The 18014-nt window shown below is 46.0% G+C and overlaps 2 protein-coding genes across 4 annotated transcripts in view; one reads left to right on the top strand and one right to left on the bottom strand.

Annotated features, from left to right (window-relative positions):
* Arx (aristaless related homeobox) overlaps positions 1 to 6704 on the top strand; it is an 11779-nt gene extending 5075 nt beyond the window's left edge. For both annotated transcript variants that reach the window (XM_028779619.1, XM_028779618.1), the window contains 3 exons: positions 289 to 334; positions 3004 to 3332; positions 5511 to 6704. In XM_028779619.1, the coding sequence (XP_028635452.1) occupies positions 289 to 334; positions 3004 to 3332; positions 5511 to 5751 (616 nt within the window). In that variant the 3' untranslated portion in view covers positions 5752 to 6704. The remainder of the gene's footprint in view (positions 1 to 288; positions 335 to 3003; positions 3333 to 5510) is intronic.
* Positions 6705 to 13152: 6448 nt separating this feature from the next.
* The window catches only part of Pola1 (DNA polymerase alpha 1, catalytic subunit), a 305175-nt gene continuing 300313 nt past the window's right edge, over positions 13153 to 18014 (bottom strand). The window contains exon 37 of one of the 2 annotated variants that reach the window (XM_028779615.1): positions 13153 to 14212. In XM_028779615.1, the coding sequence (XP_028635448.1) occupies positions 14067 to 14212 (146 nt within the window). In that variant the 3' untranslated portion in view covers positions 13153 to 14066. The remainder of the gene's footprint in view (positions 14213 to 18014) is intronic. The other variant, XM_028779616.1, reaches the window with a different exon arrangement.

Genomic DNA, 18014 nt, shown 5'->3' with positions numbered 1-18014 from the left:
CCCTACTCTACCCTAAGGGACATTGAGACAAAACTCTCTGTCTAAGTTTGAAGACTTATGGACTCAACCCCTATCACATTATATGATATAATACAATGTATAATATTTTGTATGTGTCACTGTGCTGGTTTTTCTTCCTGTTTTCAAATAATAGGCGTGCTAGAGGCAAAGATCAGTCATACTCATGTACTTGGGGTGTGGACTGGAAGATGCTTTCGTGAAGGGGAAGGTGACTGAGAGAGGGTTACTGGGACCTAACTGACCTGCCTGGATGTTGTTTTCTTATAGGGAGGAGCTGGCCATGAGGCTGGACCTGACTGAGGCCCGAGTCCAGGTGAGCTCCAAAAAGGGGGAAAGGAGGGCTAGGGTGGGTGGGGTAGGGGCGGAGGGCTGCCCTTTGAATAAAAAGAAGAGAATCCAAATCTGAAAAGTAGACCCAAGCACTCGCACACAAAAAGATATTTCAAAAGCAAGCTGCAAACTAGGAAGTAGGAGAAGAAGATTTCTGGGTCTGGGAGCTTAAAGTAGTTCAGGATCAAACCGGGCTTTTCCAGTGCAACTCAGCAGCCCCCTACCCCAACCTGGTACCCAAGGCCCCTATAGAAAACAATCCACCAGCCGACTTCTCTGATTGAAATAATAGGATGGAGCATGGATTTGGTTGTTAGACAAATCCGCTCAGCTCCAAGCAGGTATTTGGCTGCGATTAAGTCTCCAATCGGGCTTCATAAAAGCCCACTTAGTGCTAGAACAAACAGGGCCATTTGAAGGCAAAATGCTGTTTGATTTCCCCTCCGCCCTGCACAAGGAGCTGGCTAATGCTATTTGATTTCCCATTTTTTATAGCAATGAGCCCACATTGATCTAATAGGGAGTGAGTGCAATGCTATTAAAGGTGTTTGCAGCCCCATACCAGAGTGCATTTCCGAACCCAGGCCTCATAACCAAAGAGACGATCAACACTGGGCAGCCCCGATGGCCAACAGAAAACAGATGTCCTCGGGTTAGGAGCTGAGTGAATCACTTTACAGTCAAAATCAAGCGCTGATAAAGCACAATAAATTCCATATGGCTCATTTAATACACAACAGCTTCTTGCATTAGAGGGCTAATGATGAGGCTTGTTCCCTCCTTTCTGTTGACACATTTCTCCATTGTCAAACAGAGATGTGACAGCAACTCCACATTTTCAGCTCAGGGGAACAAGTCGTGGGAAAGTTAAATAACTTTTTAAAAGAAGGAGAGCGCCCCCTCCCCTTCTCCTCTCCCCACTATTCACTGGAGAAGATGTAATTAAGTGAATATGAATTATCAGAGTCCTTTCGTTTACCTTTGGGGGCCTCAGAGGTATTAATTCAATAACAAGGAATTGCAGGGGACATCTTGATAATTGCAGTTGAGCCAGAGAGCCCAAGAGACAGAGGATCTCTCTTTAGAAAGGATTCCATGTTATTTAAGGCCCTTCTGCCTCCACTGCCCCCACTTCCCTTCCTTTATTCCTTTCCCTGTGATGGAGAAATGGTGGATATTCCTGTCTAGACAGATTGGATGTGAGAAAGCTACCCACCCAGTCTAATCTAACTATAGTCTAACTTTTTTAAGCCTTGGGTCTTGAAGCTAGAGCATTTCTATAATACACACATGGCTTATTTGAAGGCTGATGAATGTATGGGTCCCTTTCCGGAGAACCTTAAGTAAATTAACCAGTTTAGATTCTTGATTTTTTTTCCTTGCCCCAGATGACTGTATAGAAGTTCAACCAAGCTTAGCTGCTAGTACAATACACTCCCAGCCAGCTTGGAAATTTGAAAGATGTTTTTTAAATAATAATAAAAAATGATCCTCTGTGATAACTCACATTATATTTTAATATAATTCTGTATAACCCTAGTGTTCATTCTTAATTTTTAGACTCATGTGCAGTCACAAACTCAGCCCTAAAAATATTGATGCCTTCTGGGGAGAAGGAACATAGCTTCTGAGCTGTGGGAGTGATGAGCAGGTCACATAAAAATGATTTCATGCTCTTGGGGGATATTTTTAGATGACGGTGGCTGCCATGTTTCAGGTAAAGGTCTCTATTCAAAGTGCTTCTTATTAACAATTAGGAAAATACCTCCGGCTGGAAACCTCCTCGAGCCCGGAACTACCTTATTTAAAGAACCAAGTGAAAACACATTCCCCCGAGGGGGGGGGAGCTGTTTGCTCTGAAATGGGGCAAACCCTGCCCTCTGATTTCCTGTGCTCAGGTGATTCTGCCTGATTTCTCACAGTAGTCAGTGATGTGTCATACAACAAAGTCCCTGCAGAGAGTCTACTTTGGTCCCCCTTTTTCATTTCATGGAGAACTAGCCCTCTAAAATTTCACTTTCTGGAAGCAGCTCTCTCCTTAAACTCAATCCTATCCAAACCCTAGGCCCCAATACAGTGCATCTATGTATTGAGTAGCTATTTTACTTTTACAAAGAATACATAGATTATCTACCTACTTTGCTTTTTAAGAGAGAGCAAACATTGCCCAGGCTGTTGGGTAAACCTGAAATATGTGAACATCTCGAGTACTCAGAACAGACTCATGGTCCATGGCCTGATGCATGCCAGTTCTCAACATTCATCATTGTGCATTTTTATTTGTTGCCTTACACTCATTCTCACTAGAATCTTAGGAGAACAGTTTCATTGGCCCCATTTTACAGATTAGAAAACTGAGGTCCAGAGAGGCTTAAGTGACCTAAAGTGAAGTCTTGCAGTAAAGAAGGGTCAGCCCAGACCTGGCAACCTTGGTGACCCCATGTTTTAACTTTCCGGAGTCTTGGAAGCCTGGGCTAAATAGTCACCACGTTTAAGGGTTTGCTTGTTCAGTGGTTCTTGCTGAATTAAAATCTGGGCATCTTTTCACACAGAGGCTATAGAAGGCCAGGGTGGGTTCAGGAACAGTAGAAGGAGGGAGAGAAAGCTCTAAGCTAGAGCCAAGACAACTCGGCCCCTCTCTCCATTTTGCAGGTGTGGTTCCAGAATCGTCGGGCCAAGTGGCGCAAGCGGGAGAAGGCCGGCGCTCAGACCCACCCCCCGGGGCTGCCCTTTCCCGGGCCGCTCTCAGCTACCCACCCGCTCAGCCCCTACCTGGACGCCAGCCCCTTTCCTCCGCATCACCCTGCGCTTGACTCGGCTTGGACTGCCGCCGCTGCTGCGGCTGCAGCTGCCTTCCCGAGCCTACCTCCGCCCCCCGGATCTGCCAGCCTGCCGCCCAGCGGGGCGCCGCTGGGCCTGAGCACTTTCCTAGGAGCAGCCGTGTTCCGGCACCCGGCCTTCATCAGCCCAGCATTTGGCAGGTAACTACAGCCTTAAGAGGCTCTGTTTGTCCATCTGTCAATCTGTCTGTCAGAAGCATATGCTTACATAAGCAGATGCTAAGGTCAGAGAGGAGGCAGGAGGAGACTATACACATCTCAACCTCAGTGACTTTAAATCCAATAAAATGGTCTCTAACTTGTACTTAAAAGAAAAAGTCGGTCTTGAGGACAGCGAGTTAGGAGTAAGTAGAGAAGGGCAATTGACAGTAGCAACTGTGACAACCACAAGTGTTCATGAAAGTGTACAAAAAGTACGGTTTAAAGGTATCCCTCCGCCAGGGCAGTTTGAATGAACAGGTATAGGTACCGAGCTCGGAGGACTTTAAAAGTCTTGCAAAAGTCTTTCTGCAAGCCACAGAGCTTGGCAGCGAGAGGGACACACTTGGGGTCCCCTACAGGAGTCCAGGAGCCAGAAGGCCCTTCAAGTGCACAGAACTATTTCTTCTTCCCCAGACTCTATGTTCCTTATCACTTATGACCCGATGCCAACAGTACCCCTATATGCGCAAACCTCGACCCCGACAGCGGCACAAGACAACGAAATAAAAGAGCCATCTCATTGTATATAACTCCCTTTCTTTAAGCGAACATTGAATGATGAAATAAAAAATCTGTATAATCACACAGACAAAGAAACAAAGGAGGGGAATATTAAGTTGGAAAGTGCGGTGAAAATAAATCTGAATGCAGCTTCAATGATCTCTCTTTGAGAGAACAAAGAAATAATAGATCCATCCAACTGTGCAGCTACTTAACAAAAAAAATTATCCTCAGGAAAACTGAAAGTAGGACTTGAGGGAAAATTAATGTAGCAAACTATGAAAATACCTAGCAAGTGCCTGTAAGTGCAGTTAAGCGGGGTGCCTCAGTTTACCTAATGAAACCAGGGCATGTTATGTCCCCTCCAGGTCACCCATTATCATTTCTTTCTGGAAACAAAATAAAGTCCTGTGTCTCCTAACTACTCCCTCCTCACCAACAAATGTCTGTTAGTAAAACCAGGCGAACCCCTGCTGAAACACCGGAGATTCCTCGAGGTTGGGAGGAGTCGGGGGTTGGCATGGTGAGTGAAGAGAAGGAAAGGAGGAACAGGGCTCCAAGAGCCCAGGTGGGCTCATTTCTAATTGAGGACATTCTGAATTGCACTCCCGGGGGGTGGGGGTGGGGGACTGGAGCAGGAATCTTTGGGGAGGTGGTTGGAAAAAACACTCCAGGCCACAAAAGTGTAGATGAGGGCATGGGGCGCTCCGGCCTCAGCTGCGGGTGGTGGTGGTGGTGTTGAAGGGGTGTTGTGGGGAAGGGATGAGAGTAATCCTGGTGCCACCCGGAGGTGGTGGTGCAGACACTGGCACCGGTCCCAGGATAAGGCATTGACTTGAGTGGTGCATGGGGCTCACGACCCTGGGAACTATCTGGGGGAGGCATCTGGGGCTCAAAGAAGGAGGTGAGGAAAGGGTGTCTCTGGGGGGGGGGGGGGTGCGGGGCTTCGGGAAGGTCCGAGCCGCCTGTGGAGCTGAAATCAACAGGCGGCCGCCCGAATATCCCTGCCCGCGGACTCTGGCACTTTAGCCACGCGAAGGAGGGTGCTCAGCCAGCGCTGGTGGACCGGAAGGCCAGCACTCAAGGGCAGCTTTTCCTGGGCTCACGCTCAGAAGGAGCCCATAGAGTGCAAAGTCTGCAGTGTGGGTCTTGGGCAGTTTCTAGTCTACTTTCTGGACCCTTCCACCATTAGCTTTTCCTTTCTCTTCCACCCTCCCCACCCCTCTTTTTCCATCCCGTTTGTCTCTCTGGTGCCTTTCCACTTGCTCTTCTTCCAACAGCGTCACTCCAGGAGCTGACCTCAGGACACAAGCTTTCCTAACCAAAACCCCAGAATCGCCCTTGGGCCTTGTGATTTGGGCTGCAGGGCCCGCCTCTGGCTCTGGATTCGTCCTCTTCGGACGTGTCTGGTCCCTTGAGCTTTCTTTTCTTGGTGGGTTCTTTCCTCCAGCAAAGCCATCAGCCCACTTCACTTTCAACCCGAGCCCCAGTAGGGGCTGGACTCTGCCAGCTGCTCCTAGCCCTCCACCCTCGCCGCCTAGGTGACAGGTGGCTGTCCAGGGAGCCGCGCTCCCCTCGCTCACGAGGCTGTGACCGCGCTGTTTGCTCTCCCCACAGGCTCTTTTCCACTATGGCCCCCCTGACCAGCGCATCGACCGCGGCTGCGCTCCTGAGACAGCCCACACCCGCGGTGGAGGGCGCAGTGGCCTCGGGCGCGCTGGCCGACCCGGCCACCGCTGCCGCAGACAGACGCGCATCGAGCATAGCGGCACTGAGGCTCAAGGCTAAGGAGCACGCCGCGCAGCTCACGCAGCTCAACATCTTGCCCGGCACCAGCACTGGGAAGGAGGTGTGCTAAAGGCTGCCCTCCGCCCTTGCGCCCCTAGGGCGCGCCCCAAAAGGTCACCTCACTCAGCACCACTCAAGACCAAATGGAAACAGAGGACCAGCTCACTCCCAAGACAGCCCAGACAGAGCGCAGCCGCCTTCGCAGCAGCCTGGACGCGGACAAGGCAGCTCTTGGCGCTAAAGGACATGACATCTCTCCCGCTGGCTGTCCACCTGCCCTTGTCCCTGTCCCTATCCCTACCCCTGCCACTGCCAATGTCACGCCAACTCAACCGTCCACTCTCCCATTTTTACCTTACTGAAAATAACCGGGAGGGTTTCTCCCCAATATGCCTAGTATTGAAGTTTTAAAAATTAAAAGCCCAACCTTCTCTTCCTCCGGATATCCCACTTAGCTTTTCTTTTGAATAGCATTTTGGCGCTCTAAGTTGATTTAAGCACGGGCCCGGCTAGACAGACGCCAGGGCCAGGGAAGCGAATGCGAATCTGTAAGATAGCTAACAGTGCACTTAAAGGAAAGGGGCGTCTCGTTCTTGTTCTCTTCTTTATCATACACCGACCAAGGTTTTTATATCAAACCAAAGGGAAATACTCTGCTAGATTATGGACTGTTGAAGTCACCAAACTGTGATTATTGATTCTGTACATACCATTGTTATTAAAAAAAAGAACAGAGCTTTGTATATTTGAAATGTTATAACGCAATTGCACTCAGCGTGGTATGGTAAAAGTTTGTCCTCCTGTAGATTCTTACTGTGTTGTAGATACGGTAGGGTTCCTAGACAAATATTTATGTACTCAAGCCCTTTATTTAACTTATTAACTGTAGAGGCTTCGGAAACCTTCAAGATAAAGGCAATGGTACAGTACTTTTGTGTAATGTGTAATTGTTATCACTTTTCCTTGCTATCTAGTGGAGAAGTGTCACGCTCAAAATAAAAAAAAAATATATGTTTAACAAAAGGAAGTGTGAATGCTCTGTAGAAATCCTGAGGGGATAGTACAAGCCCTTGCCCCACCCCCACGGAACCAAAGGCGAGCTCTGCTACAGTAGCACCTCGAGTTTATATACACGTGCATCTTCCAGGCAGAGGCCCCTGGTTTGAAAGTGACCCCAAAAGGACACCGCACTGGTGCTTTCCAAGAGCATCACAGGTCTGTCACAGTTGGAGCTGGGGATCCTGGGGCAGGAAGATTGTAGAGTGGGCTCCATGATAGGTGGGTGTATAGTAGGTGTTGCTGAAAACCTTGAAAAGAGAAATTTGAAGCAAGCGGAGTCTTGGTTGGAAGGGCGAAGGAAGCTGTTCGTGGAAAGTGCCACGTAGCAAGGAAGTGCGCAGTCCAAGATGACAGGTAGTGGCTGAGGCGCTGGCTTCTGAGGGGGCGGGCTCGGTGGAACCCTAGTAGGGCGGGGGAAGGAGGGAGTAGAGAATAGGAGAGAGAGAGAGAGAGAGAGAGAGAGAGAGAGAGAGAGAGAGAGAGAGAGAGAGAGAGCACGCAAGAAGAGTGATGGAAAGGCAGCTAGCTACTGGTATTCGAGTGGCAGATCTTAACTCGACAAATGTCATTACATCACTTATGTAGACATTGGGAAACGTATACATTTTTTAAAAAAATCCAAACAGTTCAGGTTTAGCAAGGAGACCCAAACAGATTTGGCATCTTTTACCCCCCTGGGCTCACCCCTCCCGCGGCAGGAATCGTAGCTCCCCCCTTCTCCAGGACCCTGCCCGCGCCCCTTCGGGTGACCGCTCGGTGGAAGCTCGCCGGCGGGGGCTGGGTCTCGCCAATGCTCCCAGGGTGATGGGAAAGGGAAGAGAAGCTTAATTAGTTTCAATTTGCAGCAATTAGCGCGCCGGACCTTTGGGGAGAGGGGCAGGCGGGAAGGGGGGCTGCGCGGCGTGACTACCACGGCGGCTCGCGGAGTAGAGAGCCGCTGCCCCGCCAAGACGCAAGCAACCGCGGGGGGCGCGGGCGCGCGTCTCTGGGGCCCGGTCGGTCGCGCGCGCCCTGTTAGCAGGAGGTGGGGAGCTGGGTCCCTTAGCAGCCTTAGCGAAGGTGCGAGCTCAGGTAGAGGTCAACGGTCCTTGGGGCGCTGCGCCACTGTAGGGCGATCCTGGAGGGAGTCTGCTGAGCCCTCAGCACATCCAAGAGACCCTGTGGTCCCGAGCTCCTGCCCGTCTAAAATCCCGAAAGCATGCCCAAAGCCAAAGCCAGCCCCAGCTGCTTTTTGAATTTTGTCTGTTCTGTGGGTTGCCACTACCTTAGCCAGGTCTGGACTTGTCAGAGTGCCTGTCCTAGGTAGAGTCCCGGTCTGGGGCATGGGAAGTGGCCCCCAACTACCATTCCCACCGCACACTCCTTTTCCCGGGTTTACTAAGGCCCAGTTGGAACTTTCTGGGGCATTTCTCTAGACCTACAGGCACAACCCCTCAGACTTGCACAGGCTTTCAAAGTGAAAGAAAGCAGTTTCCCTGGAGTGGACGGGCTGTTGTGGATGAAGAGTGCAAGAGAAGCCTGAGGGGAGGATTTATTTATTTATTTGTGGTCAATATCACTTTTCTGTCGATTTTTGGCTTTTTGTTTAGTAGGAAGACTTCATTTCCCCCCTCCAGGCTGCCAGTTGGATGGTATACGAGAAACAGTACCATTCTTCCTGTTAATGAACTCTTTTTTAAGTAATTTTTTCTCATTTGACCCTTCCATGGAGCAGAAGCAAATTGCGTGAAATTACCTCCAAGGATTACATTTATTACTGGCCAATGAGAACCCCTCGCCTTGTTTTACAAACTCTTAATCCTATGTCATTCTGATGCTGCAAACAAGCCTGGGCCTGGGCCTCCTATTCTTTCAACTTTCCCCAGCTGGAGGGACCTCATTCTGCACTTAATATTCCCCATAAATATCACACGCTAAAGACCCCCTGACTTCCAGCAAGTCCACATTAAACATGTGACATGTCACGCATGACAAACTCTGAGTATCTTTTCAAAGCAGCATTAAAAGCAAAGAAACCAATTTTCTTCTCCTTCCAAACCTCCCCAAGTGCTGAATGATGGGGATTGGAAAGAGCCACTGGAGCGTACTTAGGGGGATTTTATGAGATTTTCCAGAATGATTTAATCTTATTGTGAGCATTATTAATGAATGGCAACCCAATTTGGCCCCAATATCTGGGAACTCAGTCACAATACTGGGAGCAGCTAACAAGCCCCCCACCCCACCCCCTCAACCTGAAGCAAACCTTTTCCACCACTGAGGAGGACATGTGGAGGCCTAAGGAGTTCAGGAGAGTCAAATTCATGGCAGGATGGTCTCCTATCACATTCAAAACTGAAAGGACACCTGTTTCTCAAATCCACTGTGGAGTGAGGGGTGATTGGAGCTGTATGCACCTCTGGGGAGGGGCAAAGTTGAAGGGGAAGGGGAAGTTGATTTGTTACATTTTTCAAACAGGTTAGCCAGATCAGGAGGAGCCCCAGGCACAAGAAGAGTACTTGGCATAGGTACTATTGGAAATGAAGAGCCTACCCACGGCCTGGACTGTAGGCAGTCGTGAGGGCACAAACATGTTAACTATGTGGTGACAACAGTGGGAAGAGGATGAATTTGGGAGAGTGGTTTTGGCAAAGAATCTCAAAATTAGGGTAACGTTTCTGGTATTGGCTCCCATTAGTTTCCGTCCTCCCCCTGCCCCATATTACTGCTACTCAGTTTGGGACAAGTATTTGTTATTGTTAGTTTTTGATTTTTAGCACCAACACTCAGAAACACCAGAAGGTTTGAGGTGTAGATACTTCTAGAATGGAAAAGGGGCTGATAGATTAGAGGGAGGAAATTATACATGGACTAGCCCAACTTGCTTTTAGAAGAGAAAAATGTATATATGTGCATGTGTGTATGTGTATACACAAAAGTGAGTGTGACTCAGTGAGGGGGTCTTAAATGGAGCCTAAAATGGTATTTTGGAACAGAGTTCCCCAGAGCAACTGCAGATTTAAATGACAGTGGTAGCTTGGCTGGGGTGGGGGCGGAGGTGCGGGGAGAAGAAAAGCCCTACTACCTGAAGAGGAAAAAGCATTTTTCAAAAGAAAAAGTCATGTTGTCCCTGGACGTTATTAACAGTCCAGTTTGAAGTATACATTTTTTTCCTTTAAAGAAAAGGAGGGCGATTACCAGTTATACATTAAGAAATGTCATTCAGTCATTTTTATTCATTCTCCGGAAATCTTCGTAAAAGCCTGAATCATACTTGTACAAGCAGCAATTTTGTTAATCCAGGGGGTTATTACTCTGGGCCCTTATTAGGTTCTACACCACTGCCAAGCAATCCTATAACCCTCTCAAAAGAAGTTTACCTCCCTGTTATAAAACCAGTAGTGGTATTTATACTGTGCAATAATTAGTGTATTACTTGAATCCACTAACACGTTCATTTTATCTCTGCACAAAACCTCTAGTCTGCTTATAGAAAGCTAGTGCCTCCTTTGGTGCTGTTAAAGTGCTGAAAGAGTGAATTGAAGGCTGGTTGCACTTTCTCCTTTTGCCTCGCCTTAATTCCCATCTCTTTTTGCTCTCATCCAATTAGCACAGTGTATTAAGCGGTTTATCATCTCATAGTCAGCTATTGAGAGAAACAAGGCGAGCACTTTGCAATAGAACCTGCGCTCCTTTGACACCCTCAGGTACTTACATATTCCACTGCGCTATGAATAATAGAGGAAGAATGGAGCGCTAATTCCCTCATCAAAGAATGCCTTGTCTGCTGCTTTGCTCAACAACACCATTCTGATCAAAAGAAAAGCAATAAAGCTTAGCATAACAAAACGAAACCTACTTATTAGCTTAGTGGTTAAATTAATGCAGAGCCGCTGCTATTCAAAACCAAGGTTTGAAAACAGCCTCCAACAACCTGATAATGCTGCCTTCGGGATGAAGGAATTTTAATCTGAAATTTGAGGCTGGCTCAGATGAGTTAATCTATTAAACTGCTATAAGGAAGCTCTGCCACAAACTGTTCAATTAAGAAATATTTAGGTGAGGAGAAAGAGGAGAGAGGACAGAGGTGGGAGGAGAGGGAGAGGGAAGGAGGGGGAAGGGAGAGGAAGAGAGAAAGAGGTAGATGGATTTAAGTTTTGACCACGAACATTGAGTAGCACTGAAGTGAGGGGTCCAGGTTCCTGAAAAGAGGCCTGGCCTTGATGCTTTTCATAAAACCCAGACACAGATGGCAATCTGTTTTTTGAGTTTCCTTGTCTTTGCATCCTCTATCAAACTATGTATGTTGGAAAGTAACTTGGGGTGCTCATTGGCGGCAAGAGCTAGAGAGGTGGGCTAGTGCTCACCCTTTCCTCATCCTGAACCCCAATCTATAAACCTCGATCAGAAGACCCCCCATACCCTGGGCAACTATCCTGGAATTGACTTTACCCATACTTTGACAAACTAGAATATTTTTGAGCATTCTCTGTGGATTTTCAGCTGGCCTTCCCTATAACCTTTGTATTAAGAACAGTTGAGAGCTAGCAAGCTGGGTTCAAGGAAAGTTTCTGTAAGGATCTGCTGCAGCAGTAGCAGCAGGTCCAACCTAAACTCCATGAGGCCCTGGGCCGAGTAAGAGCCTTTGTGGTACCATTTCCCAAATAATTCCAGTAGGTTTAGCCCAGAGGTTTAGCAACCTTAAAAACAAATAAAAAACAAGAAAACAAACCAATCACCACCTAGTTGTGGTGGTTCATATCTTTAATCCCAGCCCTTGGGAGGTAGGCACAGGTGACTCTTGAGTTTGAGGCCAGCTGGTTTACAGAGTGAGTTCCAGAAGTGTGTACAGAGACAGTATGTCTCAAAAATCAAAACAAATAAAAATAAAAATCGTCATGGTTTAAAGAATGGCAAACACTTATTAAATATTTGGATTTCTAGCTTGTCTGGAACAGTAGATCACAAGGTTCACACTGGGCCTTGCCCCTCTCAGCATCACTACTGCCCCCTGTAGACTGTTCCCTAGTGTACAGTTCGCTCCATTCATTCTCTCACCATTTGAGCTACAGGCTAGTGTGTCAGGGAGCCCTTAGAGACAGGGATGGGTGGCATTTCTGAAGCAGTTCTATGGAGTGTGTCATCAATCAAGGAATAGAGACCCTCCTAAGAAAAGTGAGTGGGAAGTATGCTGACCTTTTAATGCGTATCCACTGTAATTCTTCAAGTTGCAGTTCCAACTTTGCATGCATTTCTCGAATTCTTCAGGCATCCAGTTAAAGCCTATACTAGGTAAGAGATCCTAGTAAGAAAATGCTAACTGCTGCCATTGGCTATTTTCTCTGCAAGTACACTTCAAAATGGTTTTTCTTTTATTTACATTTACTTTGTTTTTAGAGAAAGAGTCCCTAGGTGTTCTGAAACTTTCTATATAGATTAAGCTGGACTTAAATGTATGGCAACTCTCTGGCCACATGTAGAGTGCTGGGTTATGTGTATGTACCACCACTACTTGCCAAACATGTCTGATTTTCTATAGAATTTATATAGAAATAGTCCTTGACCTTAGAACAATTACAGTCATGAGAGAAAGGCAAGAAATAAACTAATAAGTTGAGGCACTGTTTTTTTTTTTTTTTTTTTTGAGGAGAACAAGGATAATTTTGTTTATATTGAATATAAATCACAGCTCCAGAAATGAAGGAAAATATACTTTCTCTTCAGAAAGCCCAGTGAGAGCATACATGGCAGATACAGTGGTGAGACACCCTATGTCATTACTATAACAGCAACCCCCGGCAGCTGATGAGGAGTGGTGAGAGCATACCAATCCCTTTGTTTCCTAAAGCCACTTGCTTGCTCGAAGTTGTGACCGGCTATAGTGCTTTTAGCGCCAATTAACTGTCAGGGCCCCAAACCCAGTGTTTCTACTTTAAATCTGAGTGTAAGAGAAAGAGAAGAGGAGGAGGAGGAGCAGCCTAAGAGCCTGAAGAGGAGAGGGGGGAGGGAAAAGAAATGGCAAAGCTAGACAAAAGAAGACTTCATCAGTTTCAACAAGTATTTCTTCACATCCACAGGTAACCAAGTATTTCTTCCCTAGGGTGCCAGTATATGGGATAGCTCTCTCCCGGGATCCAGGAGCTTGTCTATTGGTTTAGTGTCTCTCCGCCGTCTCTCCCTCTTTCTGGATCAAAAACTAACATCTCCAATTCTCACCATGCTTAATATACCAAAGGACTCAAAGTTCACAGAACTTCTCAGTACTTTGAACATCCAGACATCTTGCTTAACATCTTCAAACTGGGTTCTGATTTGCATGGTTATGAAAGAATCTGGGCTGAGGTTTGGGAAGGGAATGGTCTTCAATCAAGCTTTTATTCCCCTCTGTCAACTTACTGTACCTGATTTAAAAACAAAGACAAAACACAGCAACTGGTTTTCCTTTAGAAGACTTTATTCTTAAGTACAGACACAATACATTTTTCTTTATAAAAAGACAAATAGATAAGTATTTAAGGCTGCCATATTGAAATATAGTTTATTGCTTCAAAGAGGCCACTATTCTGAAGAACTAATGAAACATAGCAAGCACTGGGGTCCTGTCAGCTGTCTCCCATTCTTCTGAATGGAACACAGTGATCCTTACCACAGCCTCATCATAACTTTTGTGAAATGTTAGGACAAAGTATTTAAAATGTGCTTTCCTATTGTATAAACTTCCACTTGGAACATTATATGTAAAGGGAAAACAGAAGGAATGTGAGTAGGAAACATCTGGTGAATGTTGAACTTTGAACAATTTAATAAGCAAACTTGTTCTTTGTATTATAAGTGCAAACTTTCTAAATACCACCACCACCACCACCACCACCACCACCACCACCACCACCACCCTGCACCACTTACATGAAAGACAGCACTGAAATCAGCCATGCTTGTAGCCAGTAGCTGAACAAGTGTTTGGACACAGACTAGGTTTAATTGACATGTGAAAAAGCAAAATGTTAGAATTTTCATTAGATCCCATAACACTCTGTTTAGGGCAAACTGAAGGTCACTTACATCTCAGGTACTCTCAATTAAAGTAGCAATCTCTCCCCTGCAGAAATCCAATCCCCCAATAAGATACAGGTCTTTAGGTACTTAGAAAAGGGTTTGGTAACGCATAGTGCTATGAAAACTATTTGGCAAGTTAAGTATGTTTACACTCCCACCCTGGCCCACATCTACATCAACACAGCATGCAGTCCTCAAAAGACAGGCAAGATGCTGGTGAAGCAGTTAGGTCAGGCGGAGGCCTCAGAAGCTCAGACTCGCAGCTGGCTTCCTCTCTTGCTCCTGGGTCTCTCAGTACTTCCCAGCATAATTGGCGAAGAGCTTGCTGAGGTTCACTTCAGAGTAGCCACTCCAGGACAAGAACTGCTCTGCTATGTTCTTGACTTTTCTGTAGTCCTGAAGAACTCTGGGAGTAAAAAACTGCTTCTTCAATTTATCTAAAGTGAAATAAAAATAAAAGGATTAGAAGTCTCTCTCAGTTTCTTCAAAGACATTCAATATTTCTTTTCAGAGAAAGGTGCAGGTTTGATTGCAGCTGCATATCTCTAATAACCTAATGGGCCTGCCTGTGTTCTCTTTCTACCCTGGGGACAGTCCAAAGTCAATGGTATCTTGGAATTTTCTATGAAAGCCTGAGCCTGCCCTTTTCAGAACCTAACTGCCTGGGAGGACAAGCCAGGCCAGGCCACCTCTGTTGATGTGAACTGCAGGTCCATGTCCACGTGCAGTAGGTAAGCTGAGTGCCACTCTGACACACCACGCTCACTGTGCTGTTGAACATATGCATGCACTGTACTAAGAATCTGGATGTAGAAGAAAGGTATATTCTCCAGTGTCTCCCAAACCATACAGCTCCTACTAGTTGGCCTCCACAGATTCTTCTAATCCCCCATCTGCCCATTTTGTTAAACAAAACCTTACTGAAAGAGGAGAGGGGAGATGCCTTTGCCAACCTTTCTTTTTGTCCACCCTGTACAAACTCAGGATCCAGTGTCCCCGCCTATGGCCAGCTCCTTTTACTCATCCATTCCTGGCCTTCCTATTCTGAGGGTGGTTCCATCAGTCAGAGGAATCCCTCCCCTTCCCTTCTGTCCTTTCCAGTGTCTGCTACTTCTGCACTTGGTTCTTTTATAGGAACAGCAGTGCTGCTATGTTCAGGTCTGATCTTTTGGGGGAAGCATCCCTGTCGTGAATGGTCTTTTTGTTCATAGCAGCTCGAGAACTCCATGAGATGTTTGGAAAGGATGACTTTTTTAAAATCCCCATTTTATAGCAGAGGAATGGGTAAGCCAGTTGTCTAGGGTCACAAAGCAGGTCCTTAAAGAGGCAGCTCTAGAAACTCAGGTAACCACAACCCCTAACCAATATTTGGAGGAGGTCACTTTTGTGTCGTCCCCTCTCAAACTACTGCTTGGTGAAGATTCCTGGCAAGGCCTGGAAATCAGCTATTCCCAAGGTCTATGCAACAGTGCCTGAGGGTGGGAGTTGGGGGGGTGGCATAAGGCTTCCCAGCACCCTGAAATTGGAAAAGCCCAGGACCCAGGAAGGAAATGCAGACGTGGGAGTACACCCATCACAGAAAGCAAAACTCTGCTGAAACAACAGATTGACAATGAGGCAAATAAAACCCCAGAAAATGAAACTCAGCCTCAAGACTTTTGTTCCTTAGCTACACATCCATATTTATTCACAACCTTTGCTAAGTTACACCAATGCCTTTCCAAAAACAACCTTAAGTTTTGTAGAGGATTTAAATGCCCAAAAGGAGTGGAAAGAGAAGCAGGGATGGGGGCACATCGTTAACTGACTATGCAAAGACAATCTAAAAGTTCTAATTATCGGACTCTGACAATATACAACAAAGGCCCCCAACCACTGTGCCTGCCTCCAGCAGGCCAGAACCACAGGCCTGCAACCCTGTGCATGTGAATGACACAAATGCATCTGATGACTGGGGAGAACACATTTAAAGAGCTGCAGTAATACGGAGCAGGGGAGGAAGAGAGAGGACATAGCTCCTGATGTGTTTACCTCCTTTGCTGATGGGATATTGACTTTTCCCACCAGGTTGGTTAGAAAGGGGACTATTTACGCTGCCACACAGCAGAGTTAGAATGACAACCAGCATCACTGGGAGCGCTTCTTCGTAAAAGACAACTGTGACCGCCAGCATATCCTATAGCTGGTCAATACAGCCCAGGCACTGTTTCCTGGCAGTTAGAGATGCAGATAAAAGCTCCTACTTGCTTCCCCAATGAGAGCTTAATCAATAGCTTATGGAAGGTCTTCTAGGAAACAGAACTGGACAAGCTGTCACAGGCCACATCATAGGGGCTGGGAGGGCAAGAAGTCACTTGTTCAGTTTTCCTCGTCCTTCTTTGGGCACCAGGGCATCAATGTTAGGCTTTACACTAAACTGTTACCTGGTTTCTGTCAATACTCTACCCACCGCTTTAGAACTTAAGAGAAAATAGCAGAGGATAAAGGATGAGAGCCAGTTAGCATGGTCAATAGACTGCTGCCTCCTTTTGCTGCTCTAATGTTTGAATACACTCGTAAAGACATCATCCCAAGTGTGTCATCCCAAGTGCAGCTGTGGTCAGGACTCAGGACAACACTGGTAAAATATTTTAAGAAGACAGTTGACAAGGCACACGTAGCAGTGGCAAGCTGCTCCACTAACCAGATACTTCTATTTTTTTTTTTTTTTTTTTGGTTTGGTTTCTTGAGACAGGGTTTCTCTGTATAGCCCTGGCTGTCCTGGAACTCACTTTGTAGACCAGGCTGGCCTCGAACTCAGAAATCTGCCTGCCTCTGCCTCCCAAGTGCTGGGATTAAAGGCATGCGCCACCACTGCCCAGCTAACCAGATACTTCTAATTGTGGCTCTTGCTCCACAAATCCAAACTTCTTAAAACCCAGAGAAGGAAATGCTCTTTCTATACAGAAACATACCAGGAAAATACAATCTCACGACCTAAAGTACTACCTGGGAGGCACCCATCCCTAGCTACAAGCACAACAACCTCATTTTCTTAGTTTTCTTGCCAATACTCTCGGAGGAACATGTAGTTAGTGCTTATTTCCTACATGAAGAGATTGCTCAGTCATACAGTAACTGTCAAGAGCATTCTCATCCTAAACCCTAAGAAAACAATGGCAAAAAGTTAGCCTGGGTAATGAGTTTCAAAACATTTCATCAGACAAAACAATGAATTGCTAATACAAAACTTTATTTATACTCGCTGGAATACAAAATTACCCAAGTTACAATACTTCTGATGTAAGACCAACTAGTTCATCTGAGGGTTGACCTGTCTTAGAGCTTTTGTTTAAAGTCATCTGATTAAATGAAAGACTTACAATGCGAAAGAATCAAAACAAAAGAAACGGGAGTGATCTCTAAGGAAACTTATTTCTAGGTTACATTTTCCAGTTCAGTGTCAGTACAGTAAAGCACATATCTCTTCTCAGCTTGCCTCTTTATAAAACCATTTTTGGTCTTAAACACATCGAACTAGGAACCACAAGGCAAAGACATTTTAAAACATCGCCTACTGGTTATTTTATTTTAATTAAGGCAGGCTTAGGCACACAGGCAGCAGCCGTCTCTGTTCTAAATGTCTGTTTCATTTATTTCTGTGCAAAGGTATCAAACAACAGTCAGTTATAATTGATTCTGTCAGGTGTTATATAGTCAGTCATAATTGTCTCTGTGTAGAGGTGTGTCAATTTACTATATCTGAATTAAATATTCTGTCAATTATAAAATCAGGTAATAATTTCAGTCAGGTTTTTAATTGCATGGCTTCCCACCATACGGTTCTCAGCTCTCCCACCTTTTCTAATCCATACCCTCCCTCCCTCAATGTGGGCGTATTTTGCCTTCAGGTGTGGAATGCGGGAGACTTGAGGAATTTTGAAAGAACCTGCATCTTTTGGTGCTCTCTGCCATTTAGGGCCACGGAAGCTCCAGAGAGCTGCTGGGGCCTCTATCTAGCCTGGCTGCCTCTCTCCTATCAATCTACAGTAGAATCCACGACAAAGTATAGTTATCTGAAAGATCTCAAATGATACCCATATTTCAAAGAGAAAAACATTTAGAGCCCTAAACAGAAGCAAGAAATTAAAATATATAATCTTTGAGTCAATTTGTGTCTAGAGAAAAAAAATAGAAGGCACAGTACCAGGCACACAGTATGCAAAACATTTATCCACCAGGCAATGCCTGGAGGGCCAT

Source organism: Grammomys surdaster, unplaced genomic scaffold (assembly GCF_004785775.1).
Source record: "Grammomys surdaster isolate TR1022 unplaced genomic scaffold, NIH_TR_1.0 357, whole genome shotgun sequence".
Classification (NCBI taxonomy): domain Eukaryota; kingdom Metazoa; phylum Chordata; class Mammalia; order Rodentia; family Muridae; genus Grammomys; species Grammomys surdaster.
The sequence above is the reverse complement of the archived record's forward strand: the minus strand, read 5'-3'. Positions and strand labels throughout refer to the sequence as shown.